The sequence below is a fragment of the Selaginella moellendorffii genome, unplaced genomic scaffold (assembly GCF_000143415.4).
Source record: "Selaginella moellendorffii unplaced genomic scaffold, v1.0 SELMOscaffold_20, whole genome shotgun sequence".
NCBI classification, from domain to species: Eukaryota; Viridiplantae; Streptophyta; class Lycopodiopsida; order Selaginellales; family Selaginellaceae; genus Selaginella; species Selaginella moellendorffii.
Genome location: NW_003314281.1, coordinates 1,564,779 through 1,583,686, shown reverse-complemented (window position 1 = coordinate 1,583,686; position 18,908 = coordinate 1,564,779). Strand labels below are relative to the sequence as shown.

Here is an 18,908-nt window from a genome sequence, read left to right as displayed (position 1 = left end):
GATCTTTGTGAATAGAAAAAACTGCCCATTGGGATTAGTCTCCTTGCGTGGTAACCTCCGGAAGTGAAGCATCCCTCTAAACACCAGCCAGTCTCCACAAGAAGCAGATACCTCCCGTTTGGGGGGGTATCCAACACACTGGAAGCACGGCTAAAACCCGTCCTCTCCTCCAGGGCCTTCGACTTGACTCTTTCTCCTGTTCCTCTGAGAGCTCAAAGGCATGGCTGGGGGCTGGTGGAGGTTTGTGTGGCTTTTTTTGCCTGCATGCAGCACTTCCACACAGTTCCATTCCCTTCCTGCAGGACACGCCCCAGGACCACTATCTCCTTTGGTATTTTGTGAAAAGCGTCCACAAACACTTTGAGACGGATCGGGCCGAGAACTCCTCCTTCGTCCAGACTGTCCAGCCCAAAGTTCACCGCTCCAACACTCTTCTCCCCAAGCGCCTTGTCCCGCATTTCCATGAAAACGTAGATCATAAAATCCATCCATGGGTGGAACCACTGGTCGTCGTGAAGCTCCACCGCCAAATGGAATCACCTTCTCAATCTTTAGTAGATGGTTTTCCACTGCTAGAGAGTCAACCAAACAAGCAGTAAGGTGGAAACAGTTTTCCATCTTTACACTGGCACAGCATTAAACTAACCTTTACGGGGGTATTTATATACAAAATGCGTAAGTGCAACGGGATACAACCCTCCAGATCACAACGCGTCCCTGTTCGCCCTGCGTCTGCGCGAGGTAATCATCCTAGCTGGGCACTTCAATCCAACATTATCAGCCTTTGGCGAGCTTCTGCAGTTGAGAGTAAGGCCCATTAAACACGTTCTGATCGCCAGGAAATGTTCCCGAGTCGGCGTACTGCCAAAACGTATATACTTTCCAGTTGTAAGGATACGTGATCACCCTGGGACAATAACAAGCGAGCCAAAATGGGCAGACACTGCTAAAGTCCCCATAAGTCCCCACGCATGTGTTATACCAGTCCGCAGTGCTGTAAATCACTGGATAAACTCCAGTTCCTTTCCTGTAAGTGTTCACAAAGTCCTGGATCCACTTCCCCAACTCTGGCTTTCTAAGGTTGTAACATTTTTGCGCTGGAGTACAAGAGCTTCCACAAGATGGATTGTACTCAATATCCAAAGCTCCAGGAAGTGTTCGCCCATCGGAAGACCACCGACCTCCGTTTTTGAGGAAGTACGTCGCCTGAGTAGCACCATTCGATATGTCCGGACGGCCAAAGTGATATGCTCCACGGATGAAACCTGCGCGGTAAGAACCAACATACTGCTGTGAAAAATATGGGTTTGTGTATCCCGTTCCTTCGGTGGCCTTGATGTATGCAAACCTTGCACCGTTGTTGTAGGCAGTCCGCCAGTTAACATTACCTTGGTGGCTACTTACATCCATGCCTGGAACTCCAGGTCTAGTTTGGAGGAGAGTGCGACCTGCTGTCAAGTCATGACAATCGTGAGTGTACATGTAATCTGAAGTGTTGAGTGAGAATGATTGAGCTGGGATCGAGAGAAAAGATAAAAGGAGAAACGGAAATATCGAGCAATGAAACGCCATAGCTTGAACTTGGAGCTTAATCCTTATTGCTTTCCGCATAGCTTGAAGTCTTCAAGCGATGCTGTTTTAAAGATCTTACAGCTTAATCTTGATTACATTGTAGCGCTGACTTGATTTCTGTTTTGAAATGCCATTTCCGGATATAAATCAAATATAAATTAGTGTTGTCCAAATCCAAAAGTCTAATACATTGCGTGCACTTAAGCCTCAAGATTACTTGCAGCACATGCTATGCTTCCAACAAACATCAGGGTTGATAACTTCAAGCCTTCTCTCACACCTTATATTTTAAAAGGCTTGAAGTTATCAAAGCTCTACAAATCCAACTCGTGATGTTTGGAAGCTGTCATAACATGTATTACAATAATCTTGAGGAGGTAAATGTAAAGTAAAATGGTGAATTGGTGAGGAGGTAATAATACATTGCATGCCAAGACTACTTGTAATAGATTTTACATTTACCTCTGAGGTAAGTTATCAACGCTCTGCAAATCCAACCTGTGATATTTGTGCAACCATAGCTTCCAACAAGGACCAAAGGGATAGGAATCATTCATTGCATCCATGTAAATAGGATTTTATGCGTTTTTGTTGGGCTATATATATATAAAACTATATAAAACTATAACTGGGTGAATGTAAAGTAAAATAGTGAAATTTTTCACCTTACCTAAATGTAAAGGAGTAATCTTGTATTAGAATTTTGGTTTACCTCATTTCACCATTTTACGTTTACATATGATTTGTCTTCAATCCACTTGTGCCCAACTATGAAGCACGGGAATCTACATGGATGCAATGCACAACTCACTCTTGGTCCCTCTATGGCAGCTTCCAACAGGCCTCTGGGACGAGAGTGGCGAGTGTTCCTGTCGATCTTGTCAACAGGATAATACTTGTACCGTCTCAAAATCATGATTTCCCTTATCGACAGCGAACAACATTGTTCCACTTGACCCTTACGTTGAAGTGTTTACCACTGTATTCTTCTTCCGAGGTGGTGCGAATTAGAACAATAGTGGCGCTGGCTGTAGAGCCTGGTGTGGGCCGCGGTTTTGAATTTTAGGAGGCAAGAAATTTGCAGCCCTGAAGAACCCGAGTTTGGTCGAAAGTGCGAGGAATTTAACTTAGGCTGAACTATTGCAAGGCATTTACAGTCCTGCCTAGTTGCATGCGAACGCTCTATTTTTGATCGTTCGTTCTTCCTCAGAGTGAAGATGTTGGCCAGTGTCACAAACGCTCCTGCGTTGGCGTAGTCTAGTTTAACCACGCTCTCCAAAATCCGGCTCCCTCTTTCCAAATCCTTGTGGTATTTACAAGCTCCAAGTAGCGTAGTCCATGCTAGAGCATCAGGAACGAACGGCATGGCTTTGACGAGCTCCTCCGCGTCCTCCAAACGCCCCGATCGCCCCAGCACGTCCACCATGCAGCAATAGTGTTGCAGGGTGGAGCTATGGTGGAAATCCAAGCTCGCAGACGCAAAGCAGCTCCGACACAGGCTAACTTGGCCCGTGCGGCTGCACGCCGTGAGCACCAGGACCACGCAAGTCGGATCGGGCGTGTCGATGACAAGGCTCGCGGAATGGAAGGCCTGGAGGAGAGCTTCCATGGAGGATTTGCCGTCCTGCGCATATCCGGCAAGCAGCGCGCTCCACGAGAAGATTGTCAGGCTCGGCAGCCTCGAGAAGAAGATCTCCGCTGCCCCGGCATGCCCGTTTTGAGCGTACGCAGCTAGCATGGCGTCCCAGGACGAGGAGTTTCTCTCGTCCATGGTATCGAAGGCGAGCTTGGCACGCGAGAGCTGCTTGTTCTGCGAGAAGCCCGCGATCATGGTGTTGAAGGAGATCACGTCCCATTCGGGCATGGCGTGGAAGACTTGCTGGGCTTCGTCGATATGCCCTTCGAGGGCATACGCCGCCACCATCGACGTCGACGAGATGATGCTTCTCGCCGGCATTGTCTCGAACACTCTCTTTGCTTCTTCCAGCTTGCCGTGCTGCACGAGAGCGTCGAGCATCGTGTTCCAGGACACCAAGTTGTGCTGTGGCATGTCAAATTCAAGAGTTCTCCTGGCCTCCGAGATTTGGCCGTTTTGAGCGTAGGCGGAGAGCATCGCATTCCAACAGACTAGATTTTTCTGTGGCATGGAGTGGAAGATCCTTCTTGCCTCGCTCACGATTCCATTCTCGGAGAATATGGCCAGCATCGCGGTTGAGCACACGACATCCATCTCTGGAATCCCCTCAAACACTCTCTTTGCTTGTTCAAGATGCCCACCTTGGGCATACGCCTGAAGAACAGCAGTCGAGGAGACTAGAGTTCTTTCAGGCATAGCATCGTAGAATGCGGTAGCTTCCTCGAGATGGTTGCGGACGATGTAGGCAGTAAGCATCGCATTGGACGAGACAACATCGCGCTGGGGCATCCGATCGAAGAAGAGCTTTGAGCTCTCAAGAAGCCCACTCTGGGCATACGCCGAGAGAATAGAATTCAGGGAGAGCTGGTCCCATTCCGGCATGGTGCAGAAGAGAAGAGCCGCCTCTTGGGGCCTCCGATCGCGAGCCAGCGACCCGAGCAGCGAATTCCAGCACATGAGACGCCGATTGGGCATCTGGTCGAGCAATCCCTGCGCCTGGCGGAGGACTCCATTCCTGGAGCAGGCGTGGAGCATGAGCTCCCACGAGAACAAATCCCTGCCACCGCTGCCCATCGCCTCGAAGATGTCCTGCGCGGCACCCACGGCGCCGCATTTCCCAAACATTTCAATCAGCTTGTTCGAGAGATAGACATCAGTGGCGAGCGCGCTACCTGGAATACCCGCGTGGATCTCCCGTGCCATCGCCAGGCCCTTGCAATTCTCGATGAGCTCCAGGCATTTCCCCCTCTCCATTTCTCATCCTCACGTAGGTATATTCGGTGCACTAAAACGTTTCGAAAGTTTTATCCCGCCAAACCATATATCCACTGGTACCATGGCCAATAGCATTCCTCCGCCTCCTCGTCCCCAGCTACAAAGATTCCCAATCGTGGAGGACATGGTAGCTCTCAAACAATCTCTACAAAGGTCAAACAATAGCGTCCAGATTCGACTCATTCATTAAAATGAGCTTGAGTAGGTCCCTTGTTGCTTTGAAGCCTGAGACTAACCAGGGACTTGGGAGGCAGTGTTCCATGCATGTAGGAATTGTCAGAGATTCTGAAGCCTGGAAAGCTCTCAATGTATGGGTGGTCTTAAAGTATAGTGACTGTAAGTACATTTTGGAGCTTTAGAAGATACTGACAAGATCTCGACCTGCCCAAGCTTGTGCAACCCGCAACAAAGTGGAGAGTTTATAAGTGGAAAAAGAGGAACAACATTATTCTGCCAACCCTAAAATTTGTTAGAAATCTCTATATTTTAATTCCAAACAATTTTAGAAGTTAGTTGAAGAGTTTGTTTAATTTTTTTAGCCAAGGAGCATTCTTTTAGAGGAAAGATGTTGATTAAAATTATGTTTGACAAGTTTCCTAATCTCTCTTAAAAAAAGGCTAGATTTTCTCTGGTTAACTACAATGATAAAATAAATAAATTTATTTAGAAAAATCAAATTACTTTATAATAATTTGATGATATTATATGAGGTATAATTATTTAGCATCTAGCTGTAATTTTTAAGCATTTAGCAAAAGTAATATTGCACATAGACAAGGTAAATAAATAATTATTTTAAAAATTAAATTGTATATAAAAATAATATTAGAAATTAAAGCCTAAAATATATTTCTCAAAAAATATAATTACCACATTTAATTTTCCCAGATGATACTCAATAGTAAACTCCTCAAACTCCATGAGTTTGACCACTTGACCCTAGGTTTTTTGTTGATACACTTTTAATGCTATAAAATTTTAATTTAATGTTTCTGGGTAATTTCAAAAATTGAAAAAATCAACAATGTAAAATAGTTATGTTTAAATTTAAAATTTTTAAAACTATATCTATTTCTTTTTAAAAATATTGAAAACTATACTCATAATCTAAATTATTTATTTATTCATAAATACAGATATATTTTAAAGTATTAAATTTTAATAAATCTAAGTAAGTTGTTTTAAGTGATGTATATACAACAAAAATAAAATGTAGAAGATAATAGTCTCAATTATTATTAAATAATTTAGGAAATATTTTTTGTGATATATTATAATATTTATAGTTTTCATAGTCTACTGTATAAAAGAATTGATTATTAAATATTTACAAATATTTATATCATTTATAATTTGTAATTAATTTGTCATTACAGTATTATTGTATTGATTAGCACAACTGTAATAAAATATATTAAAGTTATTTTTTATGAAATATTTATTAGTTCAAGTTTTGAATTATTCTAAACTTGGGAAATAATGGATTGTCAAGAATTACAATTTAAAATTTATTCTTTTATATTTAATTTAATATTAAAATTGTTATATGTTTGAATTAATTATTAAAATAATTAATGTTTTTTATTATTATGTATTTTGTAATAATTTTTTAAAAAAAATTCATTACTCACCAAATGTATTATATCAAATATATGTATAAATATCTGGAAATTAATTACTTGTTGTAAATTTTATATTTAATTAAGCAAAGAGAATCATGATAATGAATAAAAGGATTGTTCTATTAAATTAGATCTTTCTTTCTTTGCTCTTGGGATTAATATTTAGATAATGTAGAAGCAATTTTATAAATGTAAATGTAGAAAGAAAGTAATGTGGAATGTGAATATTTTATTTATCATAATTTGTCTAAACATCCTTCTTTAATGCTCAAGTAATAATCATTAATCATGATTTTCAAAATAGTATAACCTGAGTACAATAATGTGAATAAAGAATGTAAACAAATAAATATCAAAGTCAATACATAATAAATTCAAAAAATCTTCATTAAATCACATGAAGCAGTAAACATACATATACTATTTAACAATCTCCACTCCATTCCAATTCAAGGTAAACATAACAAGCATAAAGGAATACTATCTTCAATAGTTTCTTTGTAAAGTCCTTATTTTCCACATGCAAATCAAATGCACAAAAAGAAATTGTGTTATTAAAATTCCAAAGCAAAACTGTAGGAATACAAACCACTAGGTCAGGATATATGCAAACATTAGCATAACTAGGATCAAGTCCAGATGAACCCGATGCGATGTCAGGCATTTGAGTTCGCGAGCAGGCTTAAATTTGCTTATTTGAGACAGCTTTTACCAAAGATCATAATCTAGCTCCCTCTTTCCAAGTCGTTGCTATGGTGGAAATCCAACGCAAAGCAGCTGACATTGGCCCTTGCTGTGAGTCTCCAGGCTTTTTAAAGAAAAAATCCTGGGCATATAATCTGGAGTGCAAAGATGGTCAGCCTCAAGAAGAAGCTCTCCAGGGGGCCAGAGCGTTAGCATCGAGGAGTTTCTCCTCTCCATAGTGTCTAAGACGAGCTTGGCGTGCTGGTTCTGCAGGATCATGGCGTGGAAGACTTATTGGGCTTCGTCGATATGTCTGTCCTTAGAGACGGTGCATGATTCTCGCCTAATAAAAAGTTTCGAAAATCTTATCCCGCCAAACCAAAATGGCATATTCCCGCTCCACCTCGGACGGTTAAACCAGGAGGAGCCCTAAAAACTCGGATCGGGGAAAAGGGGAAAAGAATGTGCATCATCATCCAATCGATTGCTCCCATGGCTTCCTCCAAGCAGCAGCATTCCTCCCCCTCCTCGTCCCCAGCTAAAGGCCGCGGGCAGCAGCACCGCCCGCAAAGATTCCCAGTCGTGGACGACATGGTAGCTCTCGACAATCTCTACAAAAGCATGAATTCGAAGCTCGAGGCCGTCGAGGTGCAAGCTGCCGAGTACCGACTGAATCCACTCACAGGTTCGTTTGCACGCCTCGTTCATTCGCTTCCAACATTCTCACAACGCCGAAAAAAACTGCCCAAAACAAGCAAAAAAATGCATTTTTTTCCTCTTTTCCATCCGTCTGATCCTTGCTTGGCAAAATATTTCACTTTGAAACAGCCGAAGTGCTCACCAAGAAGCCCACCCAAGTAACGTCGTCGAGGAAAGGTATCTTCCATCGCTGGCTTCCTCGAGAAACGTTTACCATACGAGACTGCAGTGACCAAACAGGAATTTGAGGAGGCGCAAAAGTTTCTCGGCGCGTGCTTCCCAATCCAGGACCTCGACATGCCACCACCGGAGAAGTACGAAGTCCCCATGACGGCGTCGCAAGAGTATGGCTGGTGCTCGCAACCTCTGGTACGAAAGATCTGGATCCATCCCTTTTCACTCTCTTCGTGTGTTCTTCCGCCGATTCAGGTGAAACCCAAGAAGCTCTTCAATTACTCGCGTGAATCCTGCGAGATCACCCAGTTCGCGGCGGCCTACTTCGAGTGCGTAAAAACCACGCCTTACTCCAAGCGAGGTTTCGTCCCGCGATACAAGCTCAAGCAGCAACAAGCGGAGGCCTCGGCTGCCACTGTCCCGGACAAAGCTTCAGTGCCACCACCAGTTAGTAGCAACCAAACAGCGGCACTTCCAGCACCACCTTGAGGAGAAAAACTCGACCACCACCACCATTTGGTAATGTAAAAATGTCCTTTTTCTTTGGAGTACAAACTTGAGAGTGTGGGATGAGAGTAGCAGTGTCCAGGTAAATGAAGAGAAGCCTGTTCCAGAGCGCCAGTCAGTTGGATTTTGAATGGAAATAGAGAATGTCACTGCAAACCTTGTGGTGGTCAGCGTCGGTACATGTGGTAAGGCGAGCGAGAGCGTTCCCTGCGGTAGTAGTAAGGCGAACGGGATCGCTCCCTGCGGTAGCTCCGACCGTGTGGAGATCTGTCGCGGCTATCACCCCTGTATGGAGAGTAGCGGGGTGATCTACGGGAGTAGTCCCTGTAGTCCCTGTCTCGGTCTCTCTCGCGATGTCGTGGACCGTAACCCGGTGGCCGAGATCTTGGAGGAGCTGTATCAGAAGAAACATTAGAACAAAATCCTTCTTTCCTGAAAAGAAAATGACGAGAAACTTGCCTCGGACACCCAGGTATTCTCCAGGTGTAGGAGTTCGTGGTCTCTTGCGCCTAGCCTGCATCGAAGAATGCAATCAGTACCAAATGGAAAATGTAAAAGCTGATGGCAAAGCGCTTCCTGTAGGTAATGCAAAAAACTCAAGTCAGAGAAAAGAACCTCAAAGACTTCCAGTGGAGCATGATTTGAAAGGGAGGGTCACTGGTTTCTAACGCTCGGATTTTTGATAACTGCTGCACTGACCGCATCTCATCAAAGTTCGCACAGCTCGCAACTGGGAATGCTGCTAAGGTGGGGCTTCTGAATTGAGATTTGGAGCAGACTTTTTTTTTGGTGTTTGAAGCAGACTGGTTGGATCAGGAGAGATTGATGCTTGATGTTTTTCTGGAGAAGGCAAAGACTGATGAAGCAGAGCCCAGCGCACAGCTCGCTCATTTGTCTGAAGTCAAAGTGGCTGCTTGAAAAAGAGCCGCCCGAGAAGTAAAAAACTGAAAAATCTGGATGACCAGCAACCAGATTAGCATCGTTTGCTCTAGCTGCAGCACTCCATGCGTAGCAAAGAATCGAAAAAACAAAAAGAAGAAACTTGTATAGGAAGACTTAGAGAGGATACTTACCTTCTCTATCGTGATTATACGGCCCTCGAGCGTGGAGCGATTCATATAGTTGATGCAGCGCTCCGCATCCTCCGTACTGGCCATTGTCACGAATCCAAACCCTCTAGACTCCTTGGTCCTCGGATCCACCACGATCCGACACTCCAGGACCTGTAGAACAAGGTTTTAAGCCAAGAACAGCAAAGAAGAAACCCAAACTTTAAGGAGGAATACCTTCCCCTCTCGCGAGAGATGCTCCAAGAGCTGCTTTTCCGCAACCCGCGTCGAGAGCCCAGTGACATAGAGGTTATTTCCCGGATTGTCAGGATCCTCCCTGGAAAAACCGACTCTTTGAGCTCGAAATCTCCACCAAAAACAGCAACATACTTGAGAGGTGATTTTAGCGGCGGAGGGCTCCGCGATGGACCTCGCCTCGGCGATGGGGACTGCGAATATCTGGAAATCGCAGCAATGAGCACACCTAAAGGCCGTCAGAGCAAACATTTACCTGCTGCGCCTGCGATCGTCCCCCTAGACAAGAGCAAAACGAGATCATAAACCCTAGAAACTCGATTCGAGACACACTCCACTCACCATTGCCGTCGTCGCCTCCGCCGTCTCTCCCCGACCAGGCCAAGGGCTTGCTTTGCTCTCACTTCATAATAGGCGTCAGGCCGACAAATGAGAGGATCCAACGACCCACATTGCCCGTGAATTATGGAACGGAATACACGTCTCATCCTGGCCGTTGGTTCAAGAATCTTGTCCGAGGACGAGCCTTATCAAGCTCTTAGTGAAGCTTGCTGCCTCCACGCTCCATCTAAACCAGCTTGCCACAGCCTCACGGTTCCATCCGAGGAAGACGATGCCAATGTCATGCCGCTCATGTCCCAATCGATTTGCCACACCTAAAAATGATAGATTTTTCTTGGAAAAAAAACACTTTTTTAAAGCTTTGGATGCTCACCTCTGCGCTATGCTCTAGCTCTGCGATTCTCTGCACGGAAACCCCCTGCTTTCCACCGATTTCCAAGTCCCAGATTGAGACAGTGCTTCCGGAAGCCACTGCTATCAACTCATTCGGCCTGGAGCGGACGTACATCAGAAATGACAAGGATAGAAAGCTTGTAGCTAGTTACCTTCCGAGATTTGGAGCCCACGATATGGAGCTTACTCCAACGCTGTCGTCCGCATTTGAGAGCTCGGCAATGGGATACCAGCGTCTATGCTCTTCAGCGAATTCCCAGATCTGTGAAAGTACCAAAGCTTGAGAACTATCTTGCAGTGTTATACCTTCGTTGTGGAGAATGCTGAGACGTCTGTGGAGTAGCCAAGTGCGAAAAGTGGCTGCTGGATAGAACCAGCCGGAGGCTTCCATGAGATGGAAGCTCCAGAGCAGGAGCACTTCCCAATCTTCTCAGTCACATCTGTCGCGTTCGAAACCACCGCCTGTATTTTATCCGAAACTTAGAGAGAAAAGAAAAGAAAGAAAAATCAAGAACTTGGCCTACCTGAAGCTGCCACTTTGAAAGATCAATGCAGTCCGAGGTTTCGTAAATCCTGGCATAACCATCAGCACAAGCTGTAACCTGTATCAAAACTAATCAGAAAAGAAAACTAAAAGGACTTCCAATAGTTTACGTACCAGTTTCAAGCCGCCGAGACAATTTCCAAACTTTAGATCCAGACAGTAGCTGTTTTCAGCTAGCTGAGCACACTGCCTCCACTTGAGCTTGCCATTCTCTTCAGAAAAGATAAGGAAAAAACAAGGAACTATTGTCAGAATGCTGCGCTCGAGGCAAAGAAAAGGTCGTACCATTGATTTCTTCCCAGACGCAAACCGAACCATCTTTAGAGCAAGAAGCAACAATGTCGCCGAACTCCATCGGTCCCCAGCAAAGTTTCACGATAGAGGAACCTTCATGAGCCTAGAGACACGCGTATCTGTGAAGAAGTATCCTGGAAAAAATTTCTTCCCGACGAGCAACACTAGAAACTAAAGAAAAGGAAAGATTTCCATCTCGTACAAGCAAGAAATCCTACGTAGAGCATCGAAAGAAGCGCACTCACCTTCCATTTGAAATCCAACGACAATGCAGGCGATCCATTCCCAAATCCCTTGCTCCACACCTCGGCGCCGCCATCGGTGAACCCCACAGCCATTCTTTCACCGCTGTAGTTCCAGGACGTGACGGCAGCGCCAGAATCGAGCTCCGCCATCGCCATCGCGCACAAAACCTTAAACCCTAGATTCGAACACACGACGTCGAGCGGCGCTAAACGAAACTTTAAATTTTACTCCTGAAACAGAGAAGAAAAAGAGCTTTGAAGGAATAAATAAATGGGAGGAGCTGGATTGCATTGAAGGATCAGTGAGTGGAGATATGGAAAAAAATGGAATGGATGGATCGATCAATCAATCACATTTCAATGAGCTGCCTCACGTTGCGCGGGAAAATGTCTCGCTCGTCGCCATCGACGAAGCGCTTGGCCACAATCGCATTGGCGGCATCGCTGGGGTGGTACGGATCCCAGAAGAAGAATTTGGATCTCTCGTTGCACACGGGCACGTTTGGGCCACAGGGAAGAACCCCCTTGTACGGCCCTCCAATCCCGCAGCAAGCTAGATCGCTCGTCTCGAAGCCTTTAAACAAGATCAATCAAGAAACGAATGAGAAAAACTATGGAATGAATCGAGAAAAGAATGAGAATTTACCGTAGTTTTTCTTGTTGGTGATGATATCCCAGACAACGTCGTAAGCGTTTGCGTAGGAGAACATCGATCCGGGGAGTTTGGAGTTGAGTTCCAGGATGAGATCTCTCAGGGCCGTGTTGTAGTTCAGTGCAAGCTTGTTGGCACTCGAAACGCAACTCCCATCCCTCCGGAGATTGAGCGTGAGCTGATATGGGATGCAGCCGATGGGTCCAACTCCCGCGACAATGATCTTGCGAGCACCCGAGTTGTAAAGCGTCTGGAAAGCAGCAACTTTTAGATGATCACGAGAACTTTGCATGGACTTAACTGTGAGTTGCTGCCGGAAGTTCGTGATGAGCTTGTCCTGGAAGGCGCGCGGCGTGAGGAAAGAGTCCCCGGTGAGAGGAACGGGCAAGAGATAATTGTTGAGGTAGTCATTGGCGCCGATGGTGACGGAAAAAATGGATTTTGCGAGGTACTGGCGGGCAGCGTCCTCGCCGAGCATGGATTTGAGCTCGCGCGTGGTGTTTTGGAAGTAGAGAAGTTGCTTTGACAGCGACAATCTCCCAATCTGAGACCACAAGAGCATTGAAATAAGTGAGGGAGGAATAAAAACTTGAAAACACTCACGAAGATCCGTCCGGTCTCGTCCACGATTCCTCCACCACCGGACGCATAGTTCACGCCCCTTAAGATCGCTGCGCCGTGCGTTGTGGGTGCTAGATACGGTGGAGCGTATGGAATTCCAAAACTCTCGCCTGGCAAACACACGAATCAATCAGAAAGAGGCAGAAAAAATCCATTTTTTCCCGGTACCGATGATGTCCGGGATGGTTCTTCCATTGCAGAATCGCCCAGTGGGCCGTCCGCCGGGAAAGTCGACGCCATTAGCCGGCTGGTCGGCCTTGGACAGCGAAAAGATATAGTTGTTGTTGCCACCATCCACCAGCGAGTCCCCAAAAACAAATGACGCTGGAGCTTGGCATTGAGCGGTGATGGAGAGGAAGAGCAGCCAAAGCCCAAGAACAAGAGCACCGCGGAGAGGAAATCTGCCCATGGATCCGAGAGTTAACTTCTCGCAGTCGCAGGGACTCGATCGAAAACCTGTTCTTCGCTCGAGCTAGCTATGAAGAACAATGTATGTTTCTGGTTTAGCTCTGCTCTTCTCTTCGAGATGCGCGCCACAAAACGCCACAGACTTTCTTCTAAGCTCTTTCTCGCTAGTGGAAGAACCCAGCCAAAATGCGAGAGAGAAAAAGCGAGAATCTTTCGAGTACCACCACCCCACTGTATAGTCTGGTACTACCTCTTTTCCGGCCAAAAACCTCCCTTGAGATTTCACTTAAGTCGCAGAGTGACGCTCTGTTTGATCCTGTTCTTGAGCCCCCCTCGACGATCAATCTAATTTAAGAGCGCCAGGACAAGATCACAAGAGCCACCACTGTGGCCGAGCCGAACAAAAACTGAGCTTTCAGATGAATCACGGACACCCTTCCGTTGTGACCAGACTGTGATCAGGCCACTCAAGTCGCGAGCTCTTGAATCTTCGTGACCTCTGGTTTTTCTTGCCACATGAAAAGCCTTCTTATTGAATGCAAAGATTTGTCGACGTCGCAGAGGGATTTATTTTGTTTTGACCCTCGACGCGAATCGACTGTTCTTGGCTTTCACGTAGTTTAACGAAAGAGAAAGCTGCTGCTATAAGTAAGACATAGATTTGCCACCTGTTAGAAAGGCAGCATGTATGTATTTACCTCCTCTTTTTTATTGTAAACTCTTCGTATTCCTTCTGCATGCTTGCTCAGGGATCTTATCAGTGGTAGCTCAAAGGAGCAGCGGCCGAGCGCAGTTCCTTGCCAGCCTTGTGAATATCCTGCACAAAGAGACTTCACGTTACCAAGAAAAAAGCAACGAGGAGAAACTTACAGCTGCAAAGTGATTTACGTCTCGGTGGTGCGCCTCATCAGCTCGGACAACTTCCACAACGTCACGCATCTTTGCATCCTTTGGAAGGCGCCAGTAGTCAATCGCGATGGCGGGAGCGGGAGCGTTGGGGATGGTTCCCTTGTCGATCTCCTTGAGGTACTCAGTGTAGGAATGGATCGCTTCTTCTTCCAGATAGCCCACTATCCGGTGTGCCAATCGAGGGAAAAGCACGTAGCACAGGAAGTAGGCATTGAAGAACACCCCCTGGACCGTAAACACCAACGCCCGCTCGTACCACTTGGGCTGGACAACCTCCATGAAAGTCATGAGATGCATCCGCTCGTTCTCGGCCTCCTCGAGCAGAGCTTTGATCCATCCCCCACTGTGCTCGAATCGGCGCAAGGATTTGCAGTGCAAGAGCATGCCACCCACCATCCCGGGAACTCCAGCCACAGTCTCCAGCATCATAGCCCGGCATCCATACCTCCTCTTTGGATTCAAAGATCAAACCATCAACTAAGAGAAAAAAAAAATTCGCCATGCGAGCATACCTGGAAGAAGATATCTGTTGGAATACGCAGCGTCTTAACAGTCCAGTACGCAAGCTTATCGACCACCGACACGGGATTGTGGTGCTTCTTGAGATCGATGGTCAAATCTGGAGCATACGCTTCGGTCGGCTGCGAGAGAAGCCGAAAATCTCGGTGAGAAACAAGAAATTTCCAAAAAGACGAATGCGATCGCGCTTACCCTGAAGGAATTCCACGGCCATGGCTTGCCTTGCTCGTCGACGAGCTTCTTGGGGAGGATTCCCCAGTAGTCGGAGATCACCACGTCCTTCTTCTCATCTTTCTTTTCCGGCGGCTGCCCCTGGCATTGGAGATCGGCCTCGGCCTCCTCGCTTTTCACCGCTGCTGCGACAGATCCGTAATCCCTAGCGCCACCTCCAAGATCGAACAACTGGAAAACCCTGCCTGGGAGAACAGCGGCGATCTTCGATGAAGCGAGCGGCGCCGCCGCGGATGGAGTAGAGATGCGCCGCACTACCAGCCTAAGGATTCCACCTCTGGCGCTTTGCATTCTCGCGATGGATCGATCAATGGAAATTCACGGAATACGACCAAGTGGTTTTGAAGAAGACCCAGCCGTTGATGTAAAAAGCGCTTCCTTCGTGCCAAAGAAAAAGATATTCTCTAGAGCCCTAGAATCAACGGCTGAGATGAAGCCACCCGTCGTGTTCCTAGTGGTTCTAAGGTATCAGAGCTCTAGAGTATTCGTTATTCTTCTCGTCTTTGTTTGTGCGAGAATGGCGCTGTGTAGCTGCGCCGCCAGCACTGATCCAAGCTCCAGCGATCGAAAATTCTTGCATTCTCCAGCTCGGCGATCAAGGCGCCTCGATTCCAGCTTCTTTAGCGCTCGCGTAAGTTTCCGTCGGCTTGCTTACCCTGGTTCTACCAAAATCCGCAACGATAGGGCTCAATGGCTGCTTGTGAGGGCTCAAGGAAGCGTTGGGAATGATTCGCCGTCTTCCATTGCGCAATCCAGCCGCGAGCTCAGGTTGGAGGCGATCGAGGAGCATCTATCTATCACGCACTCGCACAAGCCAAAGAGAATTGCGTTCAACTATGGCTTCCAGGCAAAGTTCCTTCGCCAAGGTCCCAGTGTTCCTGGGAGTTTTTTCAGGCTTGCATTCGAGAACTTTGGTCGAGAATGGAAGGTTTACATCCGTTGTCCATTGTTTCCTCCTCCTTCACACGTTGGTTCTATACTTCCAGGCGCTGAGACGAAGCTATCTGTTTGGAGAGTTTGAAATCTCAGAAGGTGGTAGCTAAATCTTAGTCTCCGGTTGTTCTAACGATGCCTTTTCAGACTCCGAACCACTTGGTGTTGCTGCTGCTTACTTGGGACGTGGATTTGTTCTCTTTTTCAGAGGATTCGACAAGATACTCCAACTTTACGATGGATTGCCAGTGCTGAAAGAAGAGCTCCTGGTAAGTGAGCGTGAGAGTGCTTGCTAGAGCTCATTGTATTTCATGCAGGTGCTTGACACGGAGCAAGAGGATCTCAGAAAAGCTCTCGCGAAGCTAACACTGAACAGAGACGCCGTCTGGGAGAGGGAGCGCAATCGACCGCCTGTTGAGGCTCCCTGGTGGATTCTTGGTCCGTATTACGCTCTTTGTTGGGTATGCATTGCTTCCGAGCTTGTAGTCTTCGCAGTTTTTCTCTGGTACGATTACATTTGATTTCTAATCTTATTTCGTGATTGCAGATGCTAGATGTAATCTTTGAGGGCAGGCCAATTCAACGCTTCTGGTTTCTGGAAACCGTAGCAAGAATGCCTTACTTTTCGTATCCTTGAGTTAAAGGCTTTTGTTTCGAAGGCCGAGAATCCTTGACTTCGAACTTTACAGATATATTTCTATGCTGCATTTGTACGAAACTCTTGGCTGGTTAGTATTCACGAGCTTGCGTTATTCCGCTGGCGACTTGATCTTCTTCACTATTTTTGTAGGTGGCGTGTAGGTGCGGATGTAAGGAAAGTCCATTTTGCAGAGGTACATTTTTTCAGTTTCTCTTTCTATTCTACTTACGATGGTGTGCCAGGAATGGAATGAAATGCACCATCTAAAAATCATGGAATCTCTTGGAGGAGATTTGCTATGGGGAGATCGATTCTTCGGACAACATGCAGCATTCTTTTATTACTGGGTATGTTTATTTTGGCTCACAAGCAAGAATAATCGATATCTGTCATCTAAATGCAGATTCTGAACTTCATGTTTTTCGTCTCGCCCAAAGTCGCCTACAATTTCTCAGAGCTAATAGAAATGCATGCAGGTATGAAATGATCAATCTTACACGGATTGTATCAATTTATGTGTTTCATCGAACAAACAGTGGACACTTACGGCCAATTTGTCGACGAGAATGAGGAACTCCTCAAACAACTCCCTCCATCGCCAGAAGCTGTGGCATACTACGAGAACGAAGACTTATATATGTAAGTAAAAAATGCAGGCGTCTTTTAGTATAGGAATCTGATCTTTGCATTGTAGGTTCGATGAATTCCAAACAAGCCGAGCTCCTGAAAGCAGAAGACCAAAGGTGGATAGCCTTTATGATGTGTTCGTAGCAATTAAGGTAAGTTTGGTAGCTTAGGCTGTAGAAATGCTGATGGATCATGTTGTGTAGGGCGATGAGTTTGAGCATGTCAAAACCATGGCTGCCTGCCAGCGAGCTGAGACGGTTGCCAGTCCTCACAAAATCAAGAAACAAGCTTGAAGAATGGTACTAGATATTCTTAGAAATGTTTTTCTTTTAACAATATTTTTAGGTTAGGGTAGGCTTTCAGAATTTTATGATTTCAAATTTTTAAGGGTTGTGATTTATTTTATTAACCACTATAATTTAATATTAGGTACTAAAACATAATTTAAGTACATGTTTTGGCACACAATTTCTAAGTGAAATATTTTTATTTTCTCATAGATAGTTCTTTCATAAAATTGCAATAATGTGCTGACAATTTTATTATCTAAATGGTTTTTTTTTCAATTGCACACAAAATTATTATGTAAAAAATCACTGTGTGTATTATGTACGCCCATGTCATTTCCTCTTCTTTTGAATAATTCAATTCAATCTATGATCCATAGAGTTTGGCAAGTGCAAAGCATTATAAAATCTCATTGTGACTTTTTTATGATTTTCTTGGCTGTAGCACATGCAAAGATTAATCCTTCTCATGAGAGAATTTGAGGTGAGATTGAGCTCAAGATTTTGGGGCAATGGAGACACAAAACAATTGAAGGTGGGACTTTGGAGGAAATTGTGGCTGGGATCTGGGTGCTTGATCTTCGGCACATGTAAAGAGATCTCGCCGGCACATGTAAAGAGATCTCGCCCAAGGGTGTTGTTGAGATTGCGCCAAAGAGTTCTAGCAAGGCAGTGGTAATAGAGGCCACTAAGTGAGATCAACACAATTGCCTTTGACACCCACCCACGGGCCCACCCACAAGATCCCTGTCTATTCCTTGGTGCCGCATGGTGACAGACCACTTTTGAATTGTTTAAACACATCTGTGACTCACAAAATAATTTAGACGTAACTTTTTTCAAAGCATGGGAATGCACACCATGTTTGCATGGTTTTTTACACACTTAGACATATGTTTTAATTGATTTAGCTTGCAGTATAATTTACAACGGGTACACCTAGGATGATTGCCATATAATAGTTATAGTTGTACTAATTGAAATTAATTCCCTCTTACCATATTTTATTATAATTTCTAATGCAAGGATTAAGATTCAAGAATAATAGTTGCATCGAAACTACAAGCTATATTTAGAAATTTAACTTACAAAAGCTATCAAACCACTCATTAAATATTGATATTATACAATAAAAAGTTTCAAATAATGAGCTTATTAACCTGCAGTGTTTGGTATGGCTGATGTCTATCCGAAGAGACACACACATTTGTCTAGACTTGCCAGGTGTTGAATGCTCTGAAGGTGACTGATAAGTTGTTTATTGAACCAACGTGCCGTCAAGCTTCATATTTCACTGGCCAGGATATATCGATTGAGCACGTTTATGAAGAAATTTGTGCACGGCTCTTCAACGATTTGAAAGCCACCTTGAGACTTGTTGTATCAATCGTAGAATCTTCAGTGATCTCGAAAGCATCATACTTCAAAAACATTTCAGCTACAAACTGACTGGTGAGCATCACAGCGTAATCTTTAGCAGGACACTGCTTATCATTTTCACCAGGTGTTTGATCCTGCCTTCCATTCGACCAGACCAGCTGCGGAAACAAAGCCTCTCCTTGTTTCCCCATAAACCTCTCAGGATTGAAACGCTGCGGATCCTCAAACACCTTAGGATCCCTCAGAACATAGTACCAATGAGCACCAAGAAGCTCGCCTTTCCCAACTTTGTACAAAGCATCGTGGCTTTCGACGACTATATCTTCTCTGGCACGACCATAGACAAAAAATGTGGATGGCATCAACCTGAAAGCCTCTAAAACTGTTGATTTGAGCAGAGGCATGCCTGA

General features: G+C 45.2%; 8 protein-coding genes across 9 annotated transcripts; 2 read left to right on the top strand and 6 right to left on the bottom strand.

Annotated features, from left to right (window-relative positions):
• Positions 1-657: 657 nt before the first annotated feature.
• LOC9637473 (N,O-diacetylmuramidase) lies at positions 658-1,592 on the bottom strand. The gene has a single exon (XM_002972762.2). The coding sequence runs from the start codon at positions 1,570-1,572 to the stop codon at positions 778-780; it is 795 nt and encodes a 264-aa protein (XP_002972808.2). The 5' UTR covers positions 1,573-1,592; the 3' UTR covers positions 658-777.
• Positions 1,593-2,545: 953 nt separating this feature from the next.
• On the bottom strand, positions 2,546-4,462 carry LOC112347192 (pentatricopeptide repeat-containing protein At4g02750-like). The gene has a single exon (XM_024677658.1). It carries the CDS (start codon positions 4,460-4,462, stop codon positions 2,546-2,548), a length of 1,917 nt encoding a protein of 638 aa, XP_024533426.1.
• A 2,600-nt stretch (positions 4,463-7,062) lies between these two features.
• On the top strand, positions 7,063-8,174 carry LOC9636815. 2 transcript variants are annotated; one of them, XM_002972979.2, is made up of 4 exons: positions 7,063-7,474; positions 7,618-7,665; positions 7,718-7,857; positions 7,918-8,174. In XM_002972979.2, exons 1-4 carry the CDS (start codon positions 7,252-7,254, stop codon positions 8,149-8,151), a joined length of 645 nt encoding a protein of 214 aa, XP_002973025.1. In that variant the 5' UTR covers positions 7,063-7,251; the 3' UTR covers positions 8,152-8,174. The 2 variants fall into 2 exon arrangements, with proteins under 2 accessions (XP_002973025.1, XP_024533470.1); XM_024677702.1 differs by having other exon boundaries at positions 7,064-7,474; positions 7,718-8,174.
• A 3-nt stretch (positions 8,175-8,177) lies between these two features.
• On the bottom strand, positions 8,178-9,906 carry LOC9636814 (serine/arginine-rich splicing factor SR45a). Its single transcript, XM_002972761.2, has 8 exons — positions 9,816-9,906; positions 9,730-9,752; positions 9,609-9,677; positions 9,456-9,555; positions 9,243-9,392; positions 8,629-8,683; positions 8,327-8,563; positions 8,178-8,267 (listed from the first exon to the last, which is right to left on the bottom strand). Exons 1-7 carry the CDS (start codon positions 9,816-9,818, stop codon positions 8,337-8,339), a joined length of 627 nt encoding a protein of 208 aa, XP_002972807.2. The 5' UTR covers positions 9,819-9,906; the 3' UTR covers positions 8,178-8,267; positions 8,327-8,336.
• A 2-nt stretch (positions 9,907-9,908) lies between these two features.
• LOC9636813 (protein SEH1) lies at positions 9,909-11,483 on the bottom strand. The gene is made up of 8 exons (XM_024677701.1): positions 11,292-11,483; positions 11,038-11,149; positions 10,867-10,964; positions 10,733-10,810; positions 10,515-10,670; positions 10,361-10,470; positions 10,189-10,306; positions 9,909-10,129 (listed from the first exon to the last, which is right to left on the bottom strand). Exons 1-8 carry the CDS (start codon positions 11,445-11,447, stop codon positions 10,004-10,006), a joined length of 954 nt encoding a protein of 317 aa, XP_024533469.1. The 5' UTR covers positions 11,448-11,483; the 3' UTR covers positions 9,909-10,003.
• Positions 11,484-11,545: 62 nt separating this feature from the next.
• Positions 11,546-13,226, bottom strand: LOC9636812 (GDSL esterase/lipase At2g23540). The gene is made up of 5 exons (XM_002972759.2): positions 12,733-13,226; positions 12,547-12,674; positions 12,245-12,487; positions 11,938-12,193; positions 11,546-11,865 (listed from the first exon to the last, which is right to left on the bottom strand). The coding sequence occupies exons 1-5, from the start codon at positions 12,971-12,973 to the stop codon at positions 11,642-11,644; spliced, it is 1,092 nt and encodes a 363-aa protein (XP_002972805.1). The 5' UTR covers positions 12,974-13,226; the 3' UTR covers positions 11,546-11,641.
• A 159-nt stretch (positions 13,227-13,385) lies between these two features.
• Positions 13,386-15,019, bottom strand: LOC9637472 (ubiquinol oxidase 2, mitochondrial). Its single transcript, XM_024677700.1, has 4 exons — positions 14,593-15,019; positions 14,394-14,522; positions 13,843-14,331; positions 13,386-13,789 (listed from the first exon to the last, which is right to left on the bottom strand). Exons 1-4 carry the CDS (start codon positions 14,920-14,922, stop codon positions 13,730-13,732), a joined length of 1,008 nt encoding a protein of 335 aa, XP_024533468.1. The 5' UTR covers positions 14,923-15,019; the 3' UTR covers positions 13,386-13,729.
• Positions 14,930-17,244, top strand: LOC9636811. Its single transcript, XM_002972978.2, has 14 exons — positions 14,930-14,969; positions 15,097-15,262; positions 15,316-15,559; positions 15,618-15,663; positions 15,712-15,833; positions 15,882-16,025; positions 16,112-16,191; positions 16,254-16,292; positions 16,355-16,397; positions 16,447-16,551; positions 16,608-16,680; positions 16,741-16,843; positions 16,899-16,983; positions 17,035-17,244. The coding sequence occupies exons 1-14, from the start codon at positions 14,930-14,932 to the stop codon at positions 17,122-17,124; spliced, it is 1,380 nt and encodes a 459-aa protein (XP_002973024.2). The 3' UTR covers positions 17,125-17,244.
• Positions 17,245-18,908: the final 1,664 nt, after the last annotated feature.